At 48.1% G+C, this 21,022-nt stretch overlaps 1 protein-coding gene across 1 annotated transcript; it reads right to left on the bottom strand.

The window, feature by feature from the left end:
• Positions 1-142: 142 nt before the first annotated feature.
• On the bottom strand, positions 143-16,116 carry LOC133347829 (uncharacterized). Its single transcript, XM_061560483.1, is given in 13 exon segments — positions 143-3,108; positions 3,767-3,916; positions 4,918-5,080; positions 5,626-5,775; positions 6,090-6,211; positions 6,892-7,006; positions 7,455-7,527; positions 9,107-9,206; positions 10,157-10,264; positions 13,339-13,461; positions 13,603-13,721; positions 14,983-15,649; positions 15,652-16,116. Coding segments are annotated over 13 exon segments (4,080 nt in total). The 5' UTR covers positions 15,991-16,116; the 3' UTR covers positions 143-1,257.
• Between the last annotated feature and the right edge of the window lie 4,906 nt (positions 16,117-21,022).

The raw sequence follows: 21,022 nt of genomic DNA, 5'->3' as shown, positions 1-21,022 counted from the left end.
CCTGTCCCAATGGTCTGTTCAGGACATATGGCAGTATTTAACCTTGGATAACCCATACGAAGAAACATTAAGTTGGCATCCAGACATTCAACATCGAATCGGTGCCTTAGTTTTCCTCAAGAGTCTGAAGTCAAGTTCAAAATGAAATTCATAATACAATGTATTTTATTTTGCACAGTCATTAGTAACTGGACTGACACCATGAAAACTCGTACACACACGAACCCTGTTTTATATCAGCAGGGTGTCTAGTATCTTAGAGCCCAGTAATCCAAAATAGCCATCGAGCTAATTCAGCCATGCCCAGCCCAAGGGTGATATGGCCAAATGAGCTCTGCGAGCCACTTGACCATCTCAGGTGGTTTGGAAGTAGGGGAGGTATGAGATGAACTGAAAAACTCGACTGGTTAAACTCTGGCTCATGTCATTTATCGATCATATCCGATTTTACTCAGGGAATGCTTCCTCTCATTGTTACTGTCTATTTGATTTTAAATGTTATATTAAGACAACTGTTTAAACTGATATTTTTACACTAAACTGGCTTAAGGGACATGACCTGTACCTTAAACCAGCATCTAAACGACAAGTGTCTTGGATGTTTAGAGTGGAAAAGGCAGGCAGGTTAGAAATTATGGTTACTTGCTGCAAAAATAACAGATATGCATCAATTAATTTCAACAATAAATACTTTTTTTTTACAGGAGGCTCCTTAGAGCTGTGCACAAAAAGGCGGTATTAACACCAATGCATACTCAAGTAAAAATTACACCAAAGGTATAATGACAATAACTACATCAGTAATTTGTCAGCAAACTGCCTTATCTTACCTCGGCAACAAATGCAGCAACAATGGTGTAATGAAGCAGCTGGATGTGCTGCAAGTCTGCACACACACATCGGGTGACTGGTTTGTCCATAGCAGTGTGTCAGTCAATGCGGCATCATTGTTCGACTTCCCTTACAGCTGCTCGGTCAGTAATTTCCATTGGGTAGTATCGACCGAAACATGCCACCTGCTGTTAATCGGACTTTAAAGATCCTGTGACAGCACTCACAGATTAGGCTATTGTATGCAATTTTAAAATACCAACTTAAAAAATTACCTGCAAGGCCACAACTACTTAGTGTAAAAGTGTAATAAACCATTCTCCCGGAGTTCATGATCGTTCATGATCAATGGCATACATCTCGCAGAACTCTGAATGAGGTCTAATGAAATATCAAATTGAGCGTTGCCCAAGGGGAGGCTCCACGTCACCTCCGTACTGATCCTGCACGTCCCGGTCTCCTAGCCCTGTGTCCACCTGTAGCCCCACGTCCACCTGCAGCACCACGTCCACCTGCAGCCCCACGTCCACCTGCAGCCCCACGTCCTCCGTGGGAGCATGTGACCCCATAGGACCCTGAGGGTTTGCGGTTCTCACTTTTTTCATGTCCACCTGTACAACCACCTCTTTCTGCTCCATGAGTGTGGGTGGCGGCTGTTGTGCATTTGGATGTTGATTGCGCAGTCGTTTGTCCGCATGTACCAGCTGTTGGGTGTGTGGCTGGAATTCCAATTGTGTGTGCCGTTGTGTGTGTTGTGTTTGTGGCTGTGTGCACAAATGTGTGCCCAACTGTGTGGGCATCTGTGGGCGTGTCTGTATGCGATGTCGCGTACATGTGGACCGTTGGGTGGGATGACGGATGAGAAGTTGCATGTCCAATTGTGTGTATATCCACTTGGTGGTTGTTGATGGCGGTTGTATCCATGTGTGCCATCGTATGTGTGGCTTTGTGTCTCATGGTTTGTGTGTTCTCGGCTGTTGGTGTAGGTCTGTGTGTCACTGTGTGTTTGGTTGTGCTTTTGTGTTCAACTACTTGTGTTGCTGGGCACACCATCGCCTGCCCCTCTGCGCGCATCACTGTGTGTCCAACTGAGTTTGCATCTGAGTGCGATGTCGAACGTGCACTCTCTGCTGTGTGTGCCATTGCTTCTGCTATTTGTACTTTTGTGTAAGCAACTGCATAGGTTTTCGCGTGCACTGTTGTGTGTGCCGTTGCATAAGCAGTTGCGCGTGCAGCTGCATTACTAGTTGAGCGCGCGACTGCACAGGCAGTTGCAGTCGTATGCGGATTTGCATCGCTTATTGCCTGTACAGTAGACTGTGAGGTCATGTGCGGGGTTGAGTGTGCGACCATTTGCATGGTCAGGTGTGCGGCCGTGCATGAGGTTGTGAGTGTATTTGACTGTGCGGCTGTTTTTGAGGAGAGTTTGGTTGTGTGTGCAGTTGTGCACATCGTGGCGTCCAGGGGGTGCTGTTGTGTGTGCAGTCGCTTTGTCAGTTGCTCTGACAGTTCGGGTGGTATGCACACACGGGGCTTTGCCTGTTGCTGTGGGTGACTATCAGACCGTGCCGGAGAATTTGGCTGTATCCCCTGCGGCTGTTTACCGGGCCGGCCCCACGGCTGTACGTGTGTTTGCTGTGTCGCTGCCACCCATGGTGACGCTGTTGGTTGCTCCTCCATAGCAATGCTGGGTTCCCCTTGGAGCCTTGGTGTTCCCATAACATCTGCCTGCGCCTGCTGCTGGTGATGCGGTTCTGTGTGTGGTTGTTGCTTCTGTGGGTGCTGCTGTCCCTGTGGCTGTGACCGGTGTTGGTGTTGCTGCTGCTGGCACGGCGGCTGCTGCTGTGATGGACACGGTTGTTGCCGATTATGGTGCTCCTGCTGGTGCCCTCGCGGACTAAATTGAAGCTGGCTCAGTGGCTCTAGCATTTGTAGCGGTTGTCCACTTGGCTGATGCTGGTTTGGCTGTTGCTGCAACGCTTGTTGCTGCAGCTGCTCTGGTTGTTGCTGGCTTGGTTGCTGCTGCAGTTGTTGCTGATGGCTTGGTTGTTGCTGCTGATGGCTTGGTTGTTGCTGCTGCTGGCGTGGCTGTCGTTGTGGTAGCGATGGCTGTAGCGATTGCGGTGCGTGCGTGCGCACCGTATACGCCAAGAGCTGTGCAACGGCCGCGAGGCGCGCCGGCAGGGACGTGAGGCCTAGCAGCCCCAGCTGCACACGCGGCTCCAGCGGCAGCACCGCAATGAGCCACCATAGCCAAGCTGGCCCGTCTGGCCTAGTCTACACACAACAACACCACCGACACCACCACCATCTACCATCAGACCCAACTCCAGCATCATCACCATCATTGCCAGCAGCAGCATCACCACCAACATCATTATCACCACCAACATCATCATCAACCACCAGCACCATGACAATTGCAAACCACCATAACTATAACCATCACCATCAGCACAACCACTGCAGCTACATACTATTAACATTCCTTCCCTTTATTAATGCTACCCCTATCCCCTCCCTTTGTTGCTGCTAATCCATAATATGACGGGCATAATATGACTTTGAAACCCCCAGCCCACCTCCTACGCATTTCACAAGTAGTACTAACCAAGAAGATACCTCAAAGATCATTGCCACACTATCACTCCTATAACCACCACCAAGACAAACATCCCCTTTATAGCCTTAACAGACTATTGGGGCAAGTGCTGTTATCGACCACCTATGAAGGACAGCACGACACAAAATAAAGTGGGTGGCCAGCACCACGCCCACCCTTCCTTTGTCTGCAGTGGTGATGTTTACACATGGCTGCAGGCACAGGACTCATTTGAGGCTGAGTCGACCCAGGGGAGGCCCAGGATCAGTTTAAATAATCGCCACTGGTGTTGGCTACGACCACAATTACCACCATGAGCACCGTGGGTCTCACCTGGATGTCTGGCTCTGTCTGCGGCATGTCCCCGAAGTGCTGGCTGATGCGTCCGTGGTATCGGGGCTCCAACTTTGAGAACCAGCGCTCGGCACAGGTGCGAACCACTTCATGGAGGCGGCACAGCTCCCGCACTGCATCACCCTGCACCTACACCATCATCAACAATATCATCATCACCATTATCAATATCACCATCAACACTATGAACAAAATCATCAACATTTTACAGAGGAAGCACAAATCACATCCGACCTCCCCCGGCATCTGCAACATCAAAATCGATACCATCAATGTAACAACACCATCCGAAACATCAACATTCCCATAATCAGATCACCTGAGCTCGCGCAACTCTCACACCTCATCACAATGGACCGATACCATCAACATCACCATCTCACACCATCATAAATACCACCTACACTATCAACATCACAACACCATCATCATCAATACCACTTAGACTTAATCAGCACCACCAACACATTATGAAGCCAGCTCACATCCTGTACTGCATCCACCTCATGCCTACACCATCAACTTCAATAAAGACACCATCAACAATCACATGAACGTGGCACCAGCACGACACACACCAAATTTCCAATACACCATCAACATCTTCAGCATCAAGAACCAACATTTATTTACATTGAGAGTGTCACCACAGCATCATAACCTTGCCTCTCATGTGACGTGTCATGTATCATATGTCCTCATCTCATGTTCCTTGTTTCCCTGTGCCTAATCCATATCTCCCCAGGTCCGATGTCTCGTGTCCCTCTTCAGTTTCAGTTTCATTTATTAGGTATAGCCCTGTGAGCCATGTGGCTCTTGACTCGGGTGCAACCGCAACAAATAAAAACATGAACAAAGAACGTCTTAAAGTGACTACGTGCAACAGAAAAATCCAGGAAAAAATAGCAAAGTTTTCCAGAAAAAAACACCGTAATCAATGCGAGTCCCGTGTCTCCCTGTATCCCCTTGTTCAGTGTGTCATGTTTTAAACGCCCATCTTCCTGCTTCTCAAGTCCTGCGTCTCCGTGTCACCTTGTCCAGCATGTCCTCATGTTCCGTGTCTAATGTTTTCCATGGCCAGTGTCTTCCTTTGTCTCAAGTCCCGTGCTTTGCTGCTGTGTTCTCCGTACCGGCGTATCATGCAGCAGAGCCACGCGTGCCGTGCTGTAGCCATCCCGGGCTGACCTCTCCGTGACCTGGAAGCGACGTCCGCCCACGGCGCTCACGAGGGAGCGGCCGTCTGGATACAGGTGCACACCTCGCACCTCCAGCATGCAGCCCACATCCGCGAACCTGACCCACAGCACACATGGGGGGGCACACATTTCGAATGAGACGAATCAGCCAAATAATATCGAATCTCAATTTCATCTGAGCTTCAAAATCTGAATATAATTGAACCTAAATCTTTATTGCTTGAACTTAAAAAACACAAAAACTAAATACATTATAAAATATTATATACAGGGGGCACACACATAACACTAACACACACTCTAAGAGCATACACGACAACCAAAGCACAAATCAACTAAGAGACATGGGGTCGCAGAGGGACAACAAAGACAGACAAGATGGTGCGAGTGATGACAAGGAGAGAAGAAGCACTATGAACTAATTAAAAGGGGGCATGAATAAGCGAGGTTAGGGTTAGCGTGAGTGGTCAGATTCGTGCTGGAGGCTGACTGGCTGGGTTCTTGGGTTAAGATAGACCCCGTGTTTGTTTGGCGAATGCACATTTACCTGTTTGTCCCTCCCCAAAATCGGCAATTATGGCCTTTTGTGGTGTTTGCCAGATTTCGGTGTAGTTGTTGTAGAGCATGGTGCGGCTCGCTCACCCGTGCTGCTGGTCCCAGGCGCACATGCCGAACGAGCGAGTTCCATCACGGATGCAGCGGCGCAGCATGAGGCGGTAGCGCGCCTCAAACACGTGCAGGGGGCACGGCACCCACGGGAATGCCACGGTGCACACAAATATCGGCACCTCACTGCACAGTACCACACACACCTTGTCAACACGGCATGCAGGGGAACAACCACGGCAAACACAAAAACCGGCACCTCGCTGCATCGCAATATACACACACCCCCTCAACACGACGTACACACTGCACCACACACGACATCAACACTGCCACCCAGAGGAAGGTTATGGTGCACGCACACACCGGCACCTCGCTGCTCGCACCGTACGGCAAAACCCCTACATCAACGCAGCACACCCACCACACACCGCACAACACTCAGGGGGGGTGCCACATTCATTCCTGTATCCCCATGTGTCCCAGTCTGTGCAACGCACCCGGCCATCTCCTTCCGCTCCTCCGCATTCTGTCGCTCTCTCTCTCGCCTCTCCTCGGCCAGGAAGTGAACCATCACCCCTTCCAGGCATGAGTTGCGGGTGAACACGGCACGCGCCAAAAACTGCACACACGAACACACACACCACATTTACACACTGACCGTAACTGTAAATTTGTCATTCCCGCATATAGCCAACAGCCTCCCCACATCCCCCATGGCTCCCTGAATATGTCCTTGTCCTATGTCCCCAAGTCATATATGTCCCTCTGTCTCCATGTTTGCCCTGAGCCTGTATGTCCCCTTGTGTCCCTCCTTGTGTTCCTGTGAGTTTCCATATGTTTCATTGTCCTCATATCCAAACATCCCTCTACAAATCTTGACTTAAAGCTTTCGTGACTGCAGGAATTCATACTCTTTGGGTCTTTCGGTAAAGTCACGTAGATAGACAAATAATAAAAAATCACGACGTTTCGATCGTAACACAAGCAATCGTCCTCAGGTGAGGACGATCTATCTACGTGGCTTTACCGGAAGACCCAAAGAGTATGAATTCCTCTACAAACCCTCTCATGTCCTCGGTTTCACATAATCATTCCCATGTGCTCCCCTTTGTTTTCCAGTGTCTCACTAACCATGTCCCCCTTATATTCCCCATGTCCCCTGTGTCCGTCTTGCCCCATGAACTCTTTGTTACTCATATTCCCCCTGCTCCGTGTCCGCCGATCACCCCCGATCATGTCCGTGTCCCCCACTGTCCCGGGTCCCCATGTTCCCGATGTCTTCGTGTCCCCCATGCCCACCTCCACGAGCCCCTCCTTGCAGAGTGGGCACTGATGCCGGTGGTCGAGGCTACGCTCAAGGCAGGCGGTGCAGAACGTGTGGCCGCACGGTGTCGTCACGGGCTCCCACAGCAGCCTGTGTTTACACACACACACACACACGTGTACAGATAAGTTCACGAACGTATGTGCACACACAAATAAGACTCATGTTATCCTATTAAATTGTTTGAGCAATACTGTTAGCAAGCACTTATTAAAGTTGATAAACAGTTGGTCATCTTTGTAACCCTTGCTATGATGGTGACATTATAGCAGATACTCATTTAAGGATGAATCAATAAAAATGGGTGGGGCGTAGATCAGGTAACATGCACATTTTCAATGGTAAGGAATTAAACCTGAGCTATGTGAGTTGTAGCGCAGTGCAAACACACAATTATGCACATGCACATACAAACTCACATATGCACACTTGACATGTGTGCTCATATACACACTCACTCAAAACTCTACACGCTTTTTTCACAAAAAATCAATAATGACAGTGATGATTAAAATTATTATGATGGTGGTGATCGTACCTCATACAAAGAGAGCATTCCAGGTCCGATGGGTCGATACGATGCCTGCGTACCTCGCTGATATAATCACATTCTAATACAAGAAAATGGGATGAGGTTAGATCAAAAGGCTTCATACATCACACACATTCAAACACATGGGGCATTTGCAAGGCACATAAGGGGAAAGTGACAAGGCCAACATTAAACACGCCTTACTGCCCTTGTCTATCCAATGCCCACACAGCACCAGGTACTCATTTTAAGGCAGAGTAAATCTACTGGAGGCTCAGGCCACTCAGATACTGACCAATACTGCTGTACACTGCTATTTGTAAAAGCAAATTGAAATATTTTAATAGTATATCAGCCTATTGGCTATTTATGTGTAATGAGCGACTTCCGCGACATGTCGTGTAGAGGGTACTTCTTCTTTATTTACACACGGGCACAACACAGGCCAACCTAATCTTCTCATTCTGAGTACAACACTTAGATGTTAGCGTCTCTACTGGCTTCACACACGGCGATCGCACGGTGTGGTTCCACCCGTCCACTCTCGGCTTCGCCGCTGGCTGGCGGCGCTGGAGATCTTCCACGTGGCCGGACGACGGAGAGAGATGACGGCGAGCAGCGACGCAGTCCGGACCCAGGACTCCACACACGAACCCCGAGTTCTCCTCCGCCCACACTTATATCACCGCAGGCGCGGCTAGGCTCTGCCTCTCGCCACGCCCCATCGTGGAACCTTCGAGCGGGTTCCCGGAGCATCCCGGCGAGCCCCACCCATTACCTTTGCCCAGATACCTCTCCCTATCGGATTGGATGTTGTTTTAGCGGTGCCTGCTTCCCTTTTCTAACCAGCAGGTGCCATCATGTCATTGCACATGTACAGGATATCTGACCATACTTCGCCATGCTGGTCACTGCGGGTTGGTCATGGGTAGCCCAGGATTTTTCTGCACTGTCCTCTGCTGATAATGTAGGGCTACAACAGTTTACAACAACTGTGTTATGCACGGTGGCCGCTCATCCAAGTGTAGTGGCATCGGCGGATGTCACTGCATGTTGTGTGAAGCCGGCCTGTGTGAGGCACGACACACGCCGCTCACACCACCTACAGCACTGCAGTGGGAATGCAGTACCGGCCCTAGCGGGGGCCGGCTAAGATCGCCGATCAAGGACGGACGGCACTGCACTACGTGTGCAGTGCCAGCCTCTGGAGGTTAGGGGGCGAGAGTGCCAGGGACGGTGCAGGGGTACACAGGGGGCCATGGCACTCCATGTGAACCTGGAGGCCTGGTGACCGGAAGTACCGGTTCCGGGGCCCCAAAGAGGGGGCTGGGGGACCACGGGACCAGGACCAAGTCCCTCTCGAAGGCTCGAAATAAACGTGTTGCCTCTAAGAAGTCTCTGCCTCCCTGGTGTGAACCACTACACAAGCACTTCTGACATGCATATGCAACTTAATAAATGCAGTTGCACACTTATTAAGACTCAACTACGCATGCAAACACCAACATGATCAATCTGAAATACTCATAAGCTCACAAGCAGTTGCACATACATGCAAAAAATTCTGCATGTGCTTAAACGCTTCATCACACTCACTTGCTTAAAATGCTCTTATATTCAAAATCACTCACACTAACCCGCATGCTCCCAGGCCTCACCAGCTGAGTCTGGATGTGGTGGTTGACCCTCTCCATCGCAGTCCGAGTCAGAGGCCGAGTGCTTCCGCTTCTTATGAACTTCTACCTGACCCTCTGTACACTGCAGCCAGACAAAAGACAAAGATCCCCCATCAACAACTATTGGGGCAAATACCGTTAGCGAGCACCTATGAAGGCTAGCACGGCACAAGAGGGGGTGGGGTGGCCAGCACCATGCCCGACCAACTTTCTCTCCCTAGTATGGATGTTTGCACACTGCACTAGGTACTCATTTGAGGCCGAGTCGATGTAGGGGAGACCCAGGACCGGTTCAAATAATCGTCACTGGTCTTGGCCGTGAGCGCAAATCGAACTCAGGTCGCCGGGTTCATAGCGCAGCGCGCTAACCGCCACACTACCGCTCCCCACACCAATACCTGCCATTCGCCACCAAATGACGGTGACATCACCACGGGGCCTATGCCAGGCCAGGTGCACTTTAAGGCCACGCGAAGGTTGAAGGCTTGCTCCCCACATACACGCCAACACAAACTTTCACCATCCATAATGACATACAATCCCTCAGCATCCACACTGACACACACACCCTCATTATCCATACTCACAGAAATAGATACACTCCCTCAACATCCACCCTGCAACATCCTCAATGCAGTGCACATGCTTCCTCATCATCCACCCTGAGATACGCAATTTCTCACCATCCACATCAACACACACGAGTCGTCATCAACCCTTGCAGCACGCACATTCACACAAACCTTTAGCATGCATCTGAAAACAAAAAGACCCCCTTATGGCCGTACAAACTGTTGGGGTACGTGGTTTTAGCAAGCACATATGAAGGCCGGTATGGCATACGGGGAGGTGGTGTGGCCATCACCAAATCCAGCCGCCTTTGTCTCCCAATAATACATATGCACACAGTCTTACAATGCACAAAGTAGCATACTCCCACAATCCACCTTGTGGCAAACACACCCTTTTCATCCACAATAGACGCTGTGCAATAATTATCTTAAGTATACAAAGTAATGTATTTTACGTTACATGATTGACTGGCTGGTTGCCTAGTGACTGAAGGAAGGTCCCACTCTTGAGGCTCCTGCTTGCCACGCCAACCTGCTCCGGAACCGGGCTTAGCCATTCAGAGAGGATCTGTGGAGTCACATGATCCAAACAACAGCATACCAGCATGGGCCACCCAATGTTCATAAGTCAAACTTCAGTGCCGAGGCATAGTTTCCAATGAGACTTATAATGACAGGTCAACACCTTTTGCTCACACGATTACCCACACAACCACTTAATTTATTTACTCAACAAAAGAATCGAGCACAATACACGTGTGCACAATAATGATGCTGAACATCTTAAACCAGTCGATATGTTCCCATTCTATTTAAGTATCATTAAATTAGTCAAAGAGAAAAGGGAAGGGATTTGGTGTAGAGGATATTTGAATCCTAAACAAATTTAAACATCGATTTTAATTAAAATAGCAGAATGGAATTCAAATATGAAAGAACATGATGCAGCGATTTGGATCTTGGAGTATTACGTGCGAGGTCGGTGGGTGTAATAAATGGGGCCCATATCTCCTGAAAAGTCGATTTGTCCCACGTGTTCTATGGTTGCCAATTTGAATATTTTATTTGCCCTAGTCTTGATTGGAGAGGGTACAATTACAGTAAAACCTCTTCATTCGCGGATTTTTCTTTCGCGAAATGCGGTCATTCGCAATTCAATATTTGTACACCAGTTTAAGTTTCGTGCCTTGTTTCCCCCTTCGACTATTCGCGATTTGGCAACATCGCATAATGGGGATGGGGTACTTGTGCAGTACAGTAGTGGTCTTTTATTTCGATCATTGGGTATAAGCATCTAGTGAGTGGCAAAAGGCAGAAAAAAAGTGAAAGGTTTAGCTTAGAAAGAAAAGTTGTTGGATTGACTTGCTTGTGGTGATAGTACAGCTGCTGCTCAGTTGTGTTAATGGGCGATTAGGGAGAAAGGGAAGCTCAATCATGCTAATCTCCCTCCCTAATCCCTCTCTCCATAACCCCCATTAACACAACTGAGGTGCTTGCGTCCGGGGGTGGAATTCCTTTCTAGCTCATACCCCACTTGCTTGCCCATCGCCACATAGAGAGCCTTGTTGTAACTGCTCTCTCGCTAGTTCAGCAGTTCCACTGCTGGATTATATTTTTCTGCTTGAGAACGACCGCTTATGTTGCGATCGAAACGTCGTGATTTTTATGTTATACCTACGTGACTTTACCGAAAGAACCAAAGAGTATGGATTCCTGCAGTCACGAAAGTTTCAAATCAACACAGTATCTACATTCGCAAATTTAACTTTTGCGCAGATTTGCAAGAACATAACCCTCATGGATATCGAGGCCTTACCATAATAGGATTTGAGCGTGTAGCGTTTCATTGATTCAGCACATTCTCTGATAGCCCCAATATGATGATGGGAATGATGGCCTCAACAAAATGATATGCCATGCGATGATCAGGCAAGTGATCAATGGTGGCATCACCATCATCACTCGATATTGTTACCAGGTAAAAATGTTGTTCTGCTGCCAGATATGGACCGTTTGTCAAGTAATCCCACTCAAATAATAACCCAAATGAAATATAATTTATTGTTGAAGTCCTAAAAAATATATACAGTGCACATACTCTTGTTCCTTTAACCAGGAAATGTATGTTGAATATTAGAAGTTTCCTGTTGGGAACGTAGCAATTTTTTTGTGTTTGACATGAGGGAAGAAATTTCGATTTAAAGCTTTCGTGACTGCAGAGATTCATCTTCTTGGTTCTTTTGGTAAAGTCACGTAGAAGGGAAATAATAAAAATAAAACAATAAAATACAATTCTCACGATGTTTCGGCCACAACGCAAGCAGCCGTCCTCAGGTGAAGAACAGGTCTGTCGGAAAGACAGCGTCTGAATGGATGTCTTTCCGACAGACCTGTTCTTCACCTGAGGACGGCTGCTTACGTTGTGGCCGAGACGTCGTGAGAATTGTATTTTATTATGTTTAATTTGTATTATTTTATTATTTCCCTTCTACGTGACTTTACCGAAAGAACCAAGAAGATGAGGGAAGAAACCAGAATGCACCCATAAGAGAGGCTAAGAGGTGCTAAGTAGACTTTTAGCCTTCACATTAATACCTGGTAATGCATAACTTGACTCATTAGGTATTTAACTTGAATGAAGTCATATCTGTCAGGCATGAAGGATTTTTTTTTATGAAATAAGAAACAAAAAACATTATATCGCCAGATGACAGCAAAGGTTTGCACTGGGTGACGTGGCAGAAACCTGTAATCCAAAGGTTCTTGAACCTTTGTACAGTAAGGTCTCAGAGTACGCGGGGGTTAGGTTTCGTGTAACCCCGCAGAAGTGAGAATTTGCGTAAGTTGGGATTCGCCTACACGAGTGTATATAAAATGTAAGATTGTACATACATTTTGATTTGAAGCTTTCGTTACTGCAGGAATCCATACTCTTTGGTTCTTTCGGTAAAGTCACGTAGGTAGAAAAATCTAAAAAAAAATGTTTTCTAATTTATATTATTATTTTATGTTTCTACCTACGTGACTTTGCCGAAAGAACCAAAGAGTATAGTGTACATAAAATGTATATAAATGTACATAAATGTTTAATAAAGTACAGTACTGTACAGTTAACTATTCACTAATAATTTGTAGCACAGGCGATACAGTTACACGCCCTCAAATACATGTTCACGTCATGGCGGATGTAATTTAACTCACTTCCCGCCCCGTGCGTGTAGTAAAAGTACGAGTTACAAGTGTAAGTATGAATCGGGGTCAGTCGCGTATGAGCGGGTCTGCGTACTCTGAGACCTTACTGTACAGCGTATTGACATGACTGCATTCAGATGCTATATAAACCCAAATTGTATTGCACTGTATTTGTCAAACTCCCAAAACCTACTGGGCTATTAGACCAGAAATTGACAGTGCTATGAACCAAGCAACCTGAATTCAATTCTCAGCGATGGCAAACATTAATGGAGTGATATCTGAACTGGGGTGTTGAAGTACTGTGGATTGACAAAGAGCTCTAACTGACTTTAGTTATCAATAATTGACATTGATCGTACATCGTCCCCTTTAGAATGCTCACGGCCTAACCTCCCACGACCTTCCGACAGGGGCAAAAAGAGCAGCGAGGATTGCACGACCTCTGACCTCGCCGATGGCACGAGCGGCTGCCTCTTGGGTAGCATCGAGCGCGAGGCCTCTTAGAAGCGCCCCCACTGCCTCCTCCTGCCGGCCCAGTGCCAGTAGACTCCAGCCCCTCGCCACCACGGCCTTTGAATTCGTACACGCGCATAAGCATCCACAGACACAGAATATTAGCCATGTAATGGTTCACCGGCAATAATTTTGATAAATTGTCATAATTCGAGGTTGTAATTCAAGAATCCATTATTTGATGTCCGGTGAAAGTACCTGTGCATTGTGTGGCTGTGCTCGGCAAGCCTGCTCTGCGTCACGGAGAGCGCCAGTTGGGTCTCCCATCTCCAAGCGAACCCTCGACCCCATGACCAGCGCTCCCACGTCACCTGGAACTGAGACAATTGTGACCCAAGCAAATAACAAAGCAGCACCATCAGCAACAGTCAACCCTCTTTTGTATTTAACCAGGCGAGAAAAGAACGAGTGTCCCTCTGTCGCGAGTCAAGTTTGAGTTACTGGAGGATCAAGTCCAGTATGGGAGCCAAGATAGAACATAGCACCCACCCTCTGACACCAAATTCTAGGGTCCCTTCTGTCAAGGAATCAATGCACGCTCCCTTCCTATCCCTAAGTATTGACAGCATTCCCGGGTTATCTGTCCCCACCCCCTTTCATCAACCAGGACACGTCGGGTACATGCGCCTGGCAGATATTCGGTGCGTTTTTTTGTCATCCAACATTCTGCAGCGGACCTTTGTTCTTGTGTACAGCAGCAATCTAATACAAATATTAAAAATAAAAGTATTGACAGTAACAGTCGATATGATGGAGCCACAAGGCCTGTGGCCAACCTGTTGGCCTCCTTTACCCATCAACTCATTATCTCACGGGACGGTGTCTCTGATATGACCATTATGAGCCTCTCGTGATTAAAACAAAGTGCCTCTGACGAGGTCATTAAGAATCACAAGAGAGAAATGCACAGAAATGCCTAAGGTTTGAACCAGGAACATGGGATGCGAGCTCTTTCACATGGTCATCAGAATTTGTATTTCGACTGGAGGAATCCGACGGTGTCCAGTAAAGAGAACGTCCGTTTAACACTTTGGCTTTCGCGACCAATATTAAAAAATGTTTTTTTGGGTTAGATCGCGTAAGTATAATTTCGGGATGTAATTACCAGCTAAACGTCGTACTCAAATTGTAAATGTCGTGGATTTACTCTCCAACACACCGGTGGGCTGAAGTAGTAACTAATTAGCGCGTTGTTTACGTGACAACCCTAACTGGCTGTGTCGGGTGGTGGAGGCTTACGACACATTTATATTTCGATTTAAGGCTTTCGTGACTGCAGGGATTCATCTTCTTGGTTTTTTCGGTAAAGTGACGTAGAAGGGAAGTAATAAATATTTTCATTATTTTATTACTTCCCTTCTACGTGACTTTACCGAAAAAACCAAGAAGATGACACATGTATACTTCCGCGATCTAACCCAAAACCCTTCATTATGAAGACAACCTCCGTTAGTGGCCTCTGAACGTTCTCGAAAAGCCACGGCCATTCAGAACCTCCTGCGATGGACACGGCCCTCCCCGTTAGAACCTCAATGTCTCTTGCCACGGCCCCAAGTGAACCTTCTGGGAAGACCGTACCGAGTGCGAGTGCCCGCTCACACATCCCCAGCGTCGTTCGCAGCTCATTGCCGACGGCGAAGAGCCGCGCAGCCTCCACGCGGACCTGCGCCGCCTCTGCCCTTCGTGGGAACCACTTGGCGAGCAGACCGCCCAGCAGCACGTCCACACGGACCGGCGTCCCAGGCGCACAGGCGGACACGGCCCCGCATGTCCCGCACGCCTCCACTGCGAGTTGTCGGGATGATGCGGCTTCGTCAAACGCGGCCCCGGCCACCCGCGGCTCGGCGCAGCTCCTGCAGCAGCTGTGGCCGCAGCTCAGGGTCACGGGCTCCGACAGCCAGAAGCGACACAAGCAGCAGTCGAAAAGGCCCGACACAGAGGCGGCCGCTGCTCCTCCTGCAGACATCGTTTCTGACCCCAACCCAGAGCGCGCAGCTCCCCCCAAGCCACCGGGTCTACAAGAGACGCAGATCCCGACCCAAATCCCACAAGAGACGCAGACCCCGGGCACCCAGCAAAGCCCGCAGACCCCGACCCAGATCTCACAAGAGACCCAGATCTCACAAGAGACCCAGATCTCACAAGAGACCCAGATCTCACAAGAGACCCAGATCTCACAAGAGACCCAGATCTCACAAGAGACCCAGATCTCACAAGAGACCCAGACCCCGACCATGCGAACGCCGACCCCACCGCCCCTGCCGTGCCCGCCTCTCCTCGCTTCCCCGACGGCGCAAGATTCGTTCTCCGGCTTGCCTCCCCGCTGTGGTAGCTGCTGCTGCTGCTGCTGCTGTTGTTGTTGATGTTGACACGAAGGCGCACGGCCATGAGCCTTGCCAGGGCGAACAGGCGCTCGCCGCTCAGCGCAAGACCCAAGCGACGTGCCGCTGCGTACGCGTCCAGGGCCTCGTCGAGACGGCCGTGCCGAGCAAGCGCGTCGCCTCGCCGCAAAGCCGCGTCGGGCAGAGCGGTCCACCCCTCGGTCTCGTCCGCGTCCAACGCCTCTGCGCTCGGCGTGGTGGACATGACGGCAGGAACTTGTTTAAACATCGCGTCTCTTCGTTGTTGGATGGTGGTGATGTTGGTGGTGGTCGCGAGGAGACGCGGTCACGCAGCGGTGACGATCACTCATCTTGCCCCGAGTGTGGAGACGAGAATCGATTCGCGGGGAATCGCGAGCGGTCACCGGAGGTGGAATCGACGAGGCTGGGGGGGGGGGGATTGAATGCGTTGTGGGTTTTTGGAACGCGAAATCTCGACGGTGATCCAATTAAAGAGACCCACACACCACACACCACACCACCATAGATTTATCTTGACCCCTCGTGGTTATAATGACCTCACATAGATGTCAACCCATAAAGTTTACGCGTATTCTTGCACAGGGGAATTTAGTTTTCAGGTCCATGCGGTGTCCAGCCGTTTCAAAACGGGCAAAAAAATGTTTTTTTTTGTCTATTTGTTTGTGTTTATCTCTTGTGATGGTACTGTAGGATGAACGTTGAGATTTATAAGGGCACGGGGTGACTAATATGATCTGAATTGGTCTGTAATAAGGTAGGACATTGATAAGGGGTTGCCAGGTATGCATGTCTCGCCCTTCATATGTGACTCTATATAATGTGGGATGTTTGTGTGAGCATATGGAATATGTAATTAGTAACACTTTACTCAGCCCTTTGTCAATCCACTGCTGGATGAAGGCCTCCCAACCGCTGTTGGTCGTGGGGGGGGGGGGGTTATTTGACCAAATTTCACCATGCTGGTCAAGTGCGGGTTAGTGGAGTGGGTTGGCGGGGGACACGGAATTGGTTCACACATCGCTCGCCACTCAAATAAGTCGTGGCCAGTTGCCGAACCATTGCCTGAATATACAAGCTATAGTGACGTGCTTTTGCAGTGTTGCCAGTAAGCATTTAACTTTGGCTTAACATTAGGCCAACGTCACTCCCAACGGTTCCAACCACATGCCAACAACATTGAACGCCCAACCTTGCCATGTTTTAATGGGCTGTCATTTGTAGAATCCATCGTGCAATTTTTATGTATTGCTGCGTACGGCAAATTTGTCCAGGAGATAAATTCCAATGCCGAGGTCTGCGAGCCGTAATGAGAGGGCTTCATGAGAAAGTTTCCGCGTAGTTTTTGCTATTTGTTTCTTCTGTGTTCGAGGAGCGCAGTGGTTTATTTACGGTGTGGGTCCATAGCTATATACGTGTCAACCCCTTATCAGTGCATACCTTATTACAGACCTAATTGGTCACCACGTGCCCTTATACATCTCAACGTTTATCATTCATAGCCCCATCATAAGGGAGAAAGACAAACAAACAGATAATTAACTTTTTTTTGCCGGTATTGAAACCGCTGTACGGACCTGAAAACTAAATTTCCCTGTGCAAGAATACGGGGTAAAACCCGTATGGGTTGACAGGCATGTTGTATTTTGACTCAAAGCTTTCGTGACTGCAGGAATTAATATTCTTGGGTCTTTCGGTAAAGCCACGTAGATAGGTTCTAATAAAATATTTGTTGTTATTTTTTTTGAACCTATCTACGTGACTTTACCGAAAGACCCAATAATAGGTATGTTGTATTCATATCAGCTTGGCATTTCTTGGCTCCAGCAAGGGTTTCCGTCCGTGAATCTGTGTTGACAAACCCGTGGCAGACTTTCCTGTTTTTTTCCTGGATTTTCCTGGATCTGCGCGTAATCACTTTAAGATGTTTTCTTGTTCATGTTTTTGTTTGTTGCGGTTGCACCCGATTCAAGAGCCGAATGGCTCACAGGGCTATTACCAAATAAATGAAACAATCGATTCTCGCGATCCTGCAGCGGCCGTAGGAATCGAATCGAGTCGTCACGTCGCAGCGAGTTACACAACCGCGTTATGTAAAGCGAACCCAAGAAACGTTACACAACGTGATGACGTCAGCGAGCGTGACCTCCTGCACCTAGCCTGGCACGTCAGTCAAACCACGGTAACATATACCGTGTAAACCCATACGGTTTACCCGTATTCTTGTACTGTAAAAATTGAGTTCCCGGGCCCATACGGGCGTACAGCCGTTTCAATACGGACTAAACAATTGTGTTATTTGTTTGTGTTTCTCTCTTGTAATGGGACTTTGTCGGATAAACGTTGAGATTTATAAAGGGCACGGGGTGATCAATAAGGTCTGAATTGGTCTGTAATAAGGTAGGCACTGATAATGGGTTGACAGGTATGGAATACCTGCGTTTATCTCGTGACCTGCACCTCGCTGGACACATTAATCAACCCTTAACACCTGGGTCTGTCCCGTGACCTCCTGCACCTAGCCTGGCACATCAGCCAAACCACATTACCAGTGTCTGTCCCATGACCTACTGCGCCTAGCCTGGTACATCAGCAGCGAACCTTCCACCACTTCACGTGGCATCAGGATGCACCTAGCCTGGCACATCAGCCAAACCACATTACCAGTGTCTGTCCCGTGACCTACTGCACCTAGCCTGGCACATCAGCCAAACCACATTACCAGTGTCTGTCTCATGACCTACTGCGCCTAGCCTGGTACATCAGCAGCGAACCTTCCACCACTTCACGTGGCATCAGGATGCACCTAGCCTGGCACATCAGCCAAACCACATTACCAGTGTCTGTCCCGTGACCTACTGCACCTAGCCTGGCACATCAGCCAAACCACATTACCAGTGTCTGTCTCATGACCTACTGCGCCTAGCCTGGTACATCAGCAGCGAACCTTCCACCACTTCACGTGGCATCAGGATGCACCTAGCCTGGCACATCAGCCAAACCACATTACCAGTGTCTGTCCCGTGACCTACTGCACCTAGCCTGGCACATCAGCCAAACCACATTACTAGTGTCTGTCCCGTGACCTACTGCACCTAGCCTGGTACATCAGCAGCCAACCTTCCACCACTTCACGTGGCATCAGGATGCACCTAGCCTGGCACATCAGCCAAACCACATTACCAGTGTCTATCCCGTGACCTACTGCACCTAGCCTGGCACATCAGCCAAACCACATTACTAGTGTCTGTCCCGTGACCTACTGCACCCGGCCTGGCAAATGTTACCGCCGCTGAGTGGCGAACGGCGGTAGTCGATGGGCTGAGTGGAGAAGACGGCAATACATGAGAGTGGCCAACAGGGGCGTGACATTATTTACATTACGAACCTAAAGAATTGACAAGCAAAGGCGTCTCCTTTATATATTTTTGTTTCTTCACACGTAAAAAGGATTTGTTACACAGTCCATCAGCCCCACGGCCTTCTACAGAAGTAAATAATTTCTATTTAAAACTTTCGTGACTGCAGGGATTCATATTCTTGGTTCTTTCTGTAAAGTCACGTAGAAGGGAAATAAAAAAATAATGCAAATAAAAAAACAATGTTAGCGGCATTGATTAAATACAACCCAAATCTGGACATGTTTGCACGCACAAATTAATTGGTAATAGTGAGTTGACAGGGCCATGGCACGAAACATCGCCTATTGTATATTTTACCTTCTTGCTAAGCCAGTTTCTATTTACAAATATGTTGAGTTATTTGATTACATCTACACATAAAGTGTCTCATCAGCAGAGTCAAGCTTGCTTGTACGCATGTTGACCTTATTTCGCACTGAACATAGCAAATCATGCTAATCGAAGGTGTGAGGGAGGGCATCAATGATGGTTGAACTGCCAGATGCGATAGGCAAATGACCTCATTTAAAGATAGGGGGTTCTGGTTTGACACAAGCTTATATAATGCATGACAAAGTGCCAATCATTAGCGTAGCTGTGGACAATTATCCACAATGACGTTAATTATCCTGTTTCGTAATACAGACAGGATGAGCCGTGTATAGATACCCAACTGAGATATCCATTATTCAAGATGACATCAGTAAAATCCGTTGATGCCACAAATATATTATCACGCTTGTTTACCCAGGCAATCCTCACCGAGTCTCAACTCTTTCATAGGAGGGTCATACCAAGTTGTCTCAATAGAGGACGACGATTACTTTGTGTTTTCCAATGAAGTAATTTGCGATGTTATTGACCCAATTTGGGCCATGAACGCCGCCACACGATGGCCGACTCATCTTCAAATGCTGGACAAGGTGTATCCGGCTAGTGTTAAAGATGCAATACGTGCACAGTATGGACTTGGTGGGAGGTGTAGAGGCTGTGAAATGCAAGAATGTTATTTTCTCAATGGACAGTATCCCTATTATTTCAAGAGGGTCTCTATAAATGGATCATCCTTTGTAAAACGTGAGAGTCGCTTGCAGTTCCTGCTGTGGCCGTCGTGTAGGTCCGTAGTGAATATTCCTGTGCAGTAGGAGCCGGCGATTATTAATTGACCCAGACTTCACCACGTTGGTCGGTGCGGCTTGATGAAGGGCGCACCCAGGAACGTTTCAGATATTGATCGCTGACTGATGTTTTCCGCGATTCGATATCACTGTGGTGAATGGTAGCGCCTCTTGTGACTGCAGAGGTGCCGTTAACAAACGACTTGCAACATATCAATTCTAAAACGTCTGTTCTTACACACGCGATTGCACCTTGACTTTAAGGCTCAATATTAAGATGGACATTTATAAATGTATGCACGGTCCCAATCCCTGTTGGATCACGAGCTAAATTCGCATAGGTTTAGCAGTTGTGATGTAATGTTATTAGTCGCATTATTGCATTTCATCTTTTACCAACGAGCTCAAACTACCCCTCAAAACTCAGCAGGCAAGCGTCAGTGCCTATGGTTAGCTAAGGTTAAAGTAGCTTATAATTACATGGTGACGGAATGCCTGCGTTCTTGAAGGCCACTAATTATGGAAAATGTATAAAAAATATACGCGTGAAATGATTTGTCAACTGACGGCGGATTGTCTGTTATTTTTACGCGTAAATAATAAATCAACACGGGAAGGGTCAGATTCATGGACAACTAGGTACAGTCAGATTTAAGTCAATCAATCAATGGCCTTGTTTACGCATAAAAAAAAACCTGCTTCGGTTTCGAATGGGCTTCATGAGAAGGGTGTGACTACT

The sequence above is a fragment of the Lethenteron reissneri genome, chromosome 26, assembly GCF_015708825.2.
Source record: "Lethenteron reissneri isolate LAM-NWPU_2019-01 chromosome 26, ASM1570882v1, whole genome shotgun sequence".
Lineage (NCBI taxonomy): Eukaryota > Metazoa > Chordata > Hyperoartia > Petromyzontiformes > Petromyzontidae > Lethenteron > Lethenteron reissneri.
This window is presented reverse-complemented; position numbering and strand designations above follow the sequence as displayed.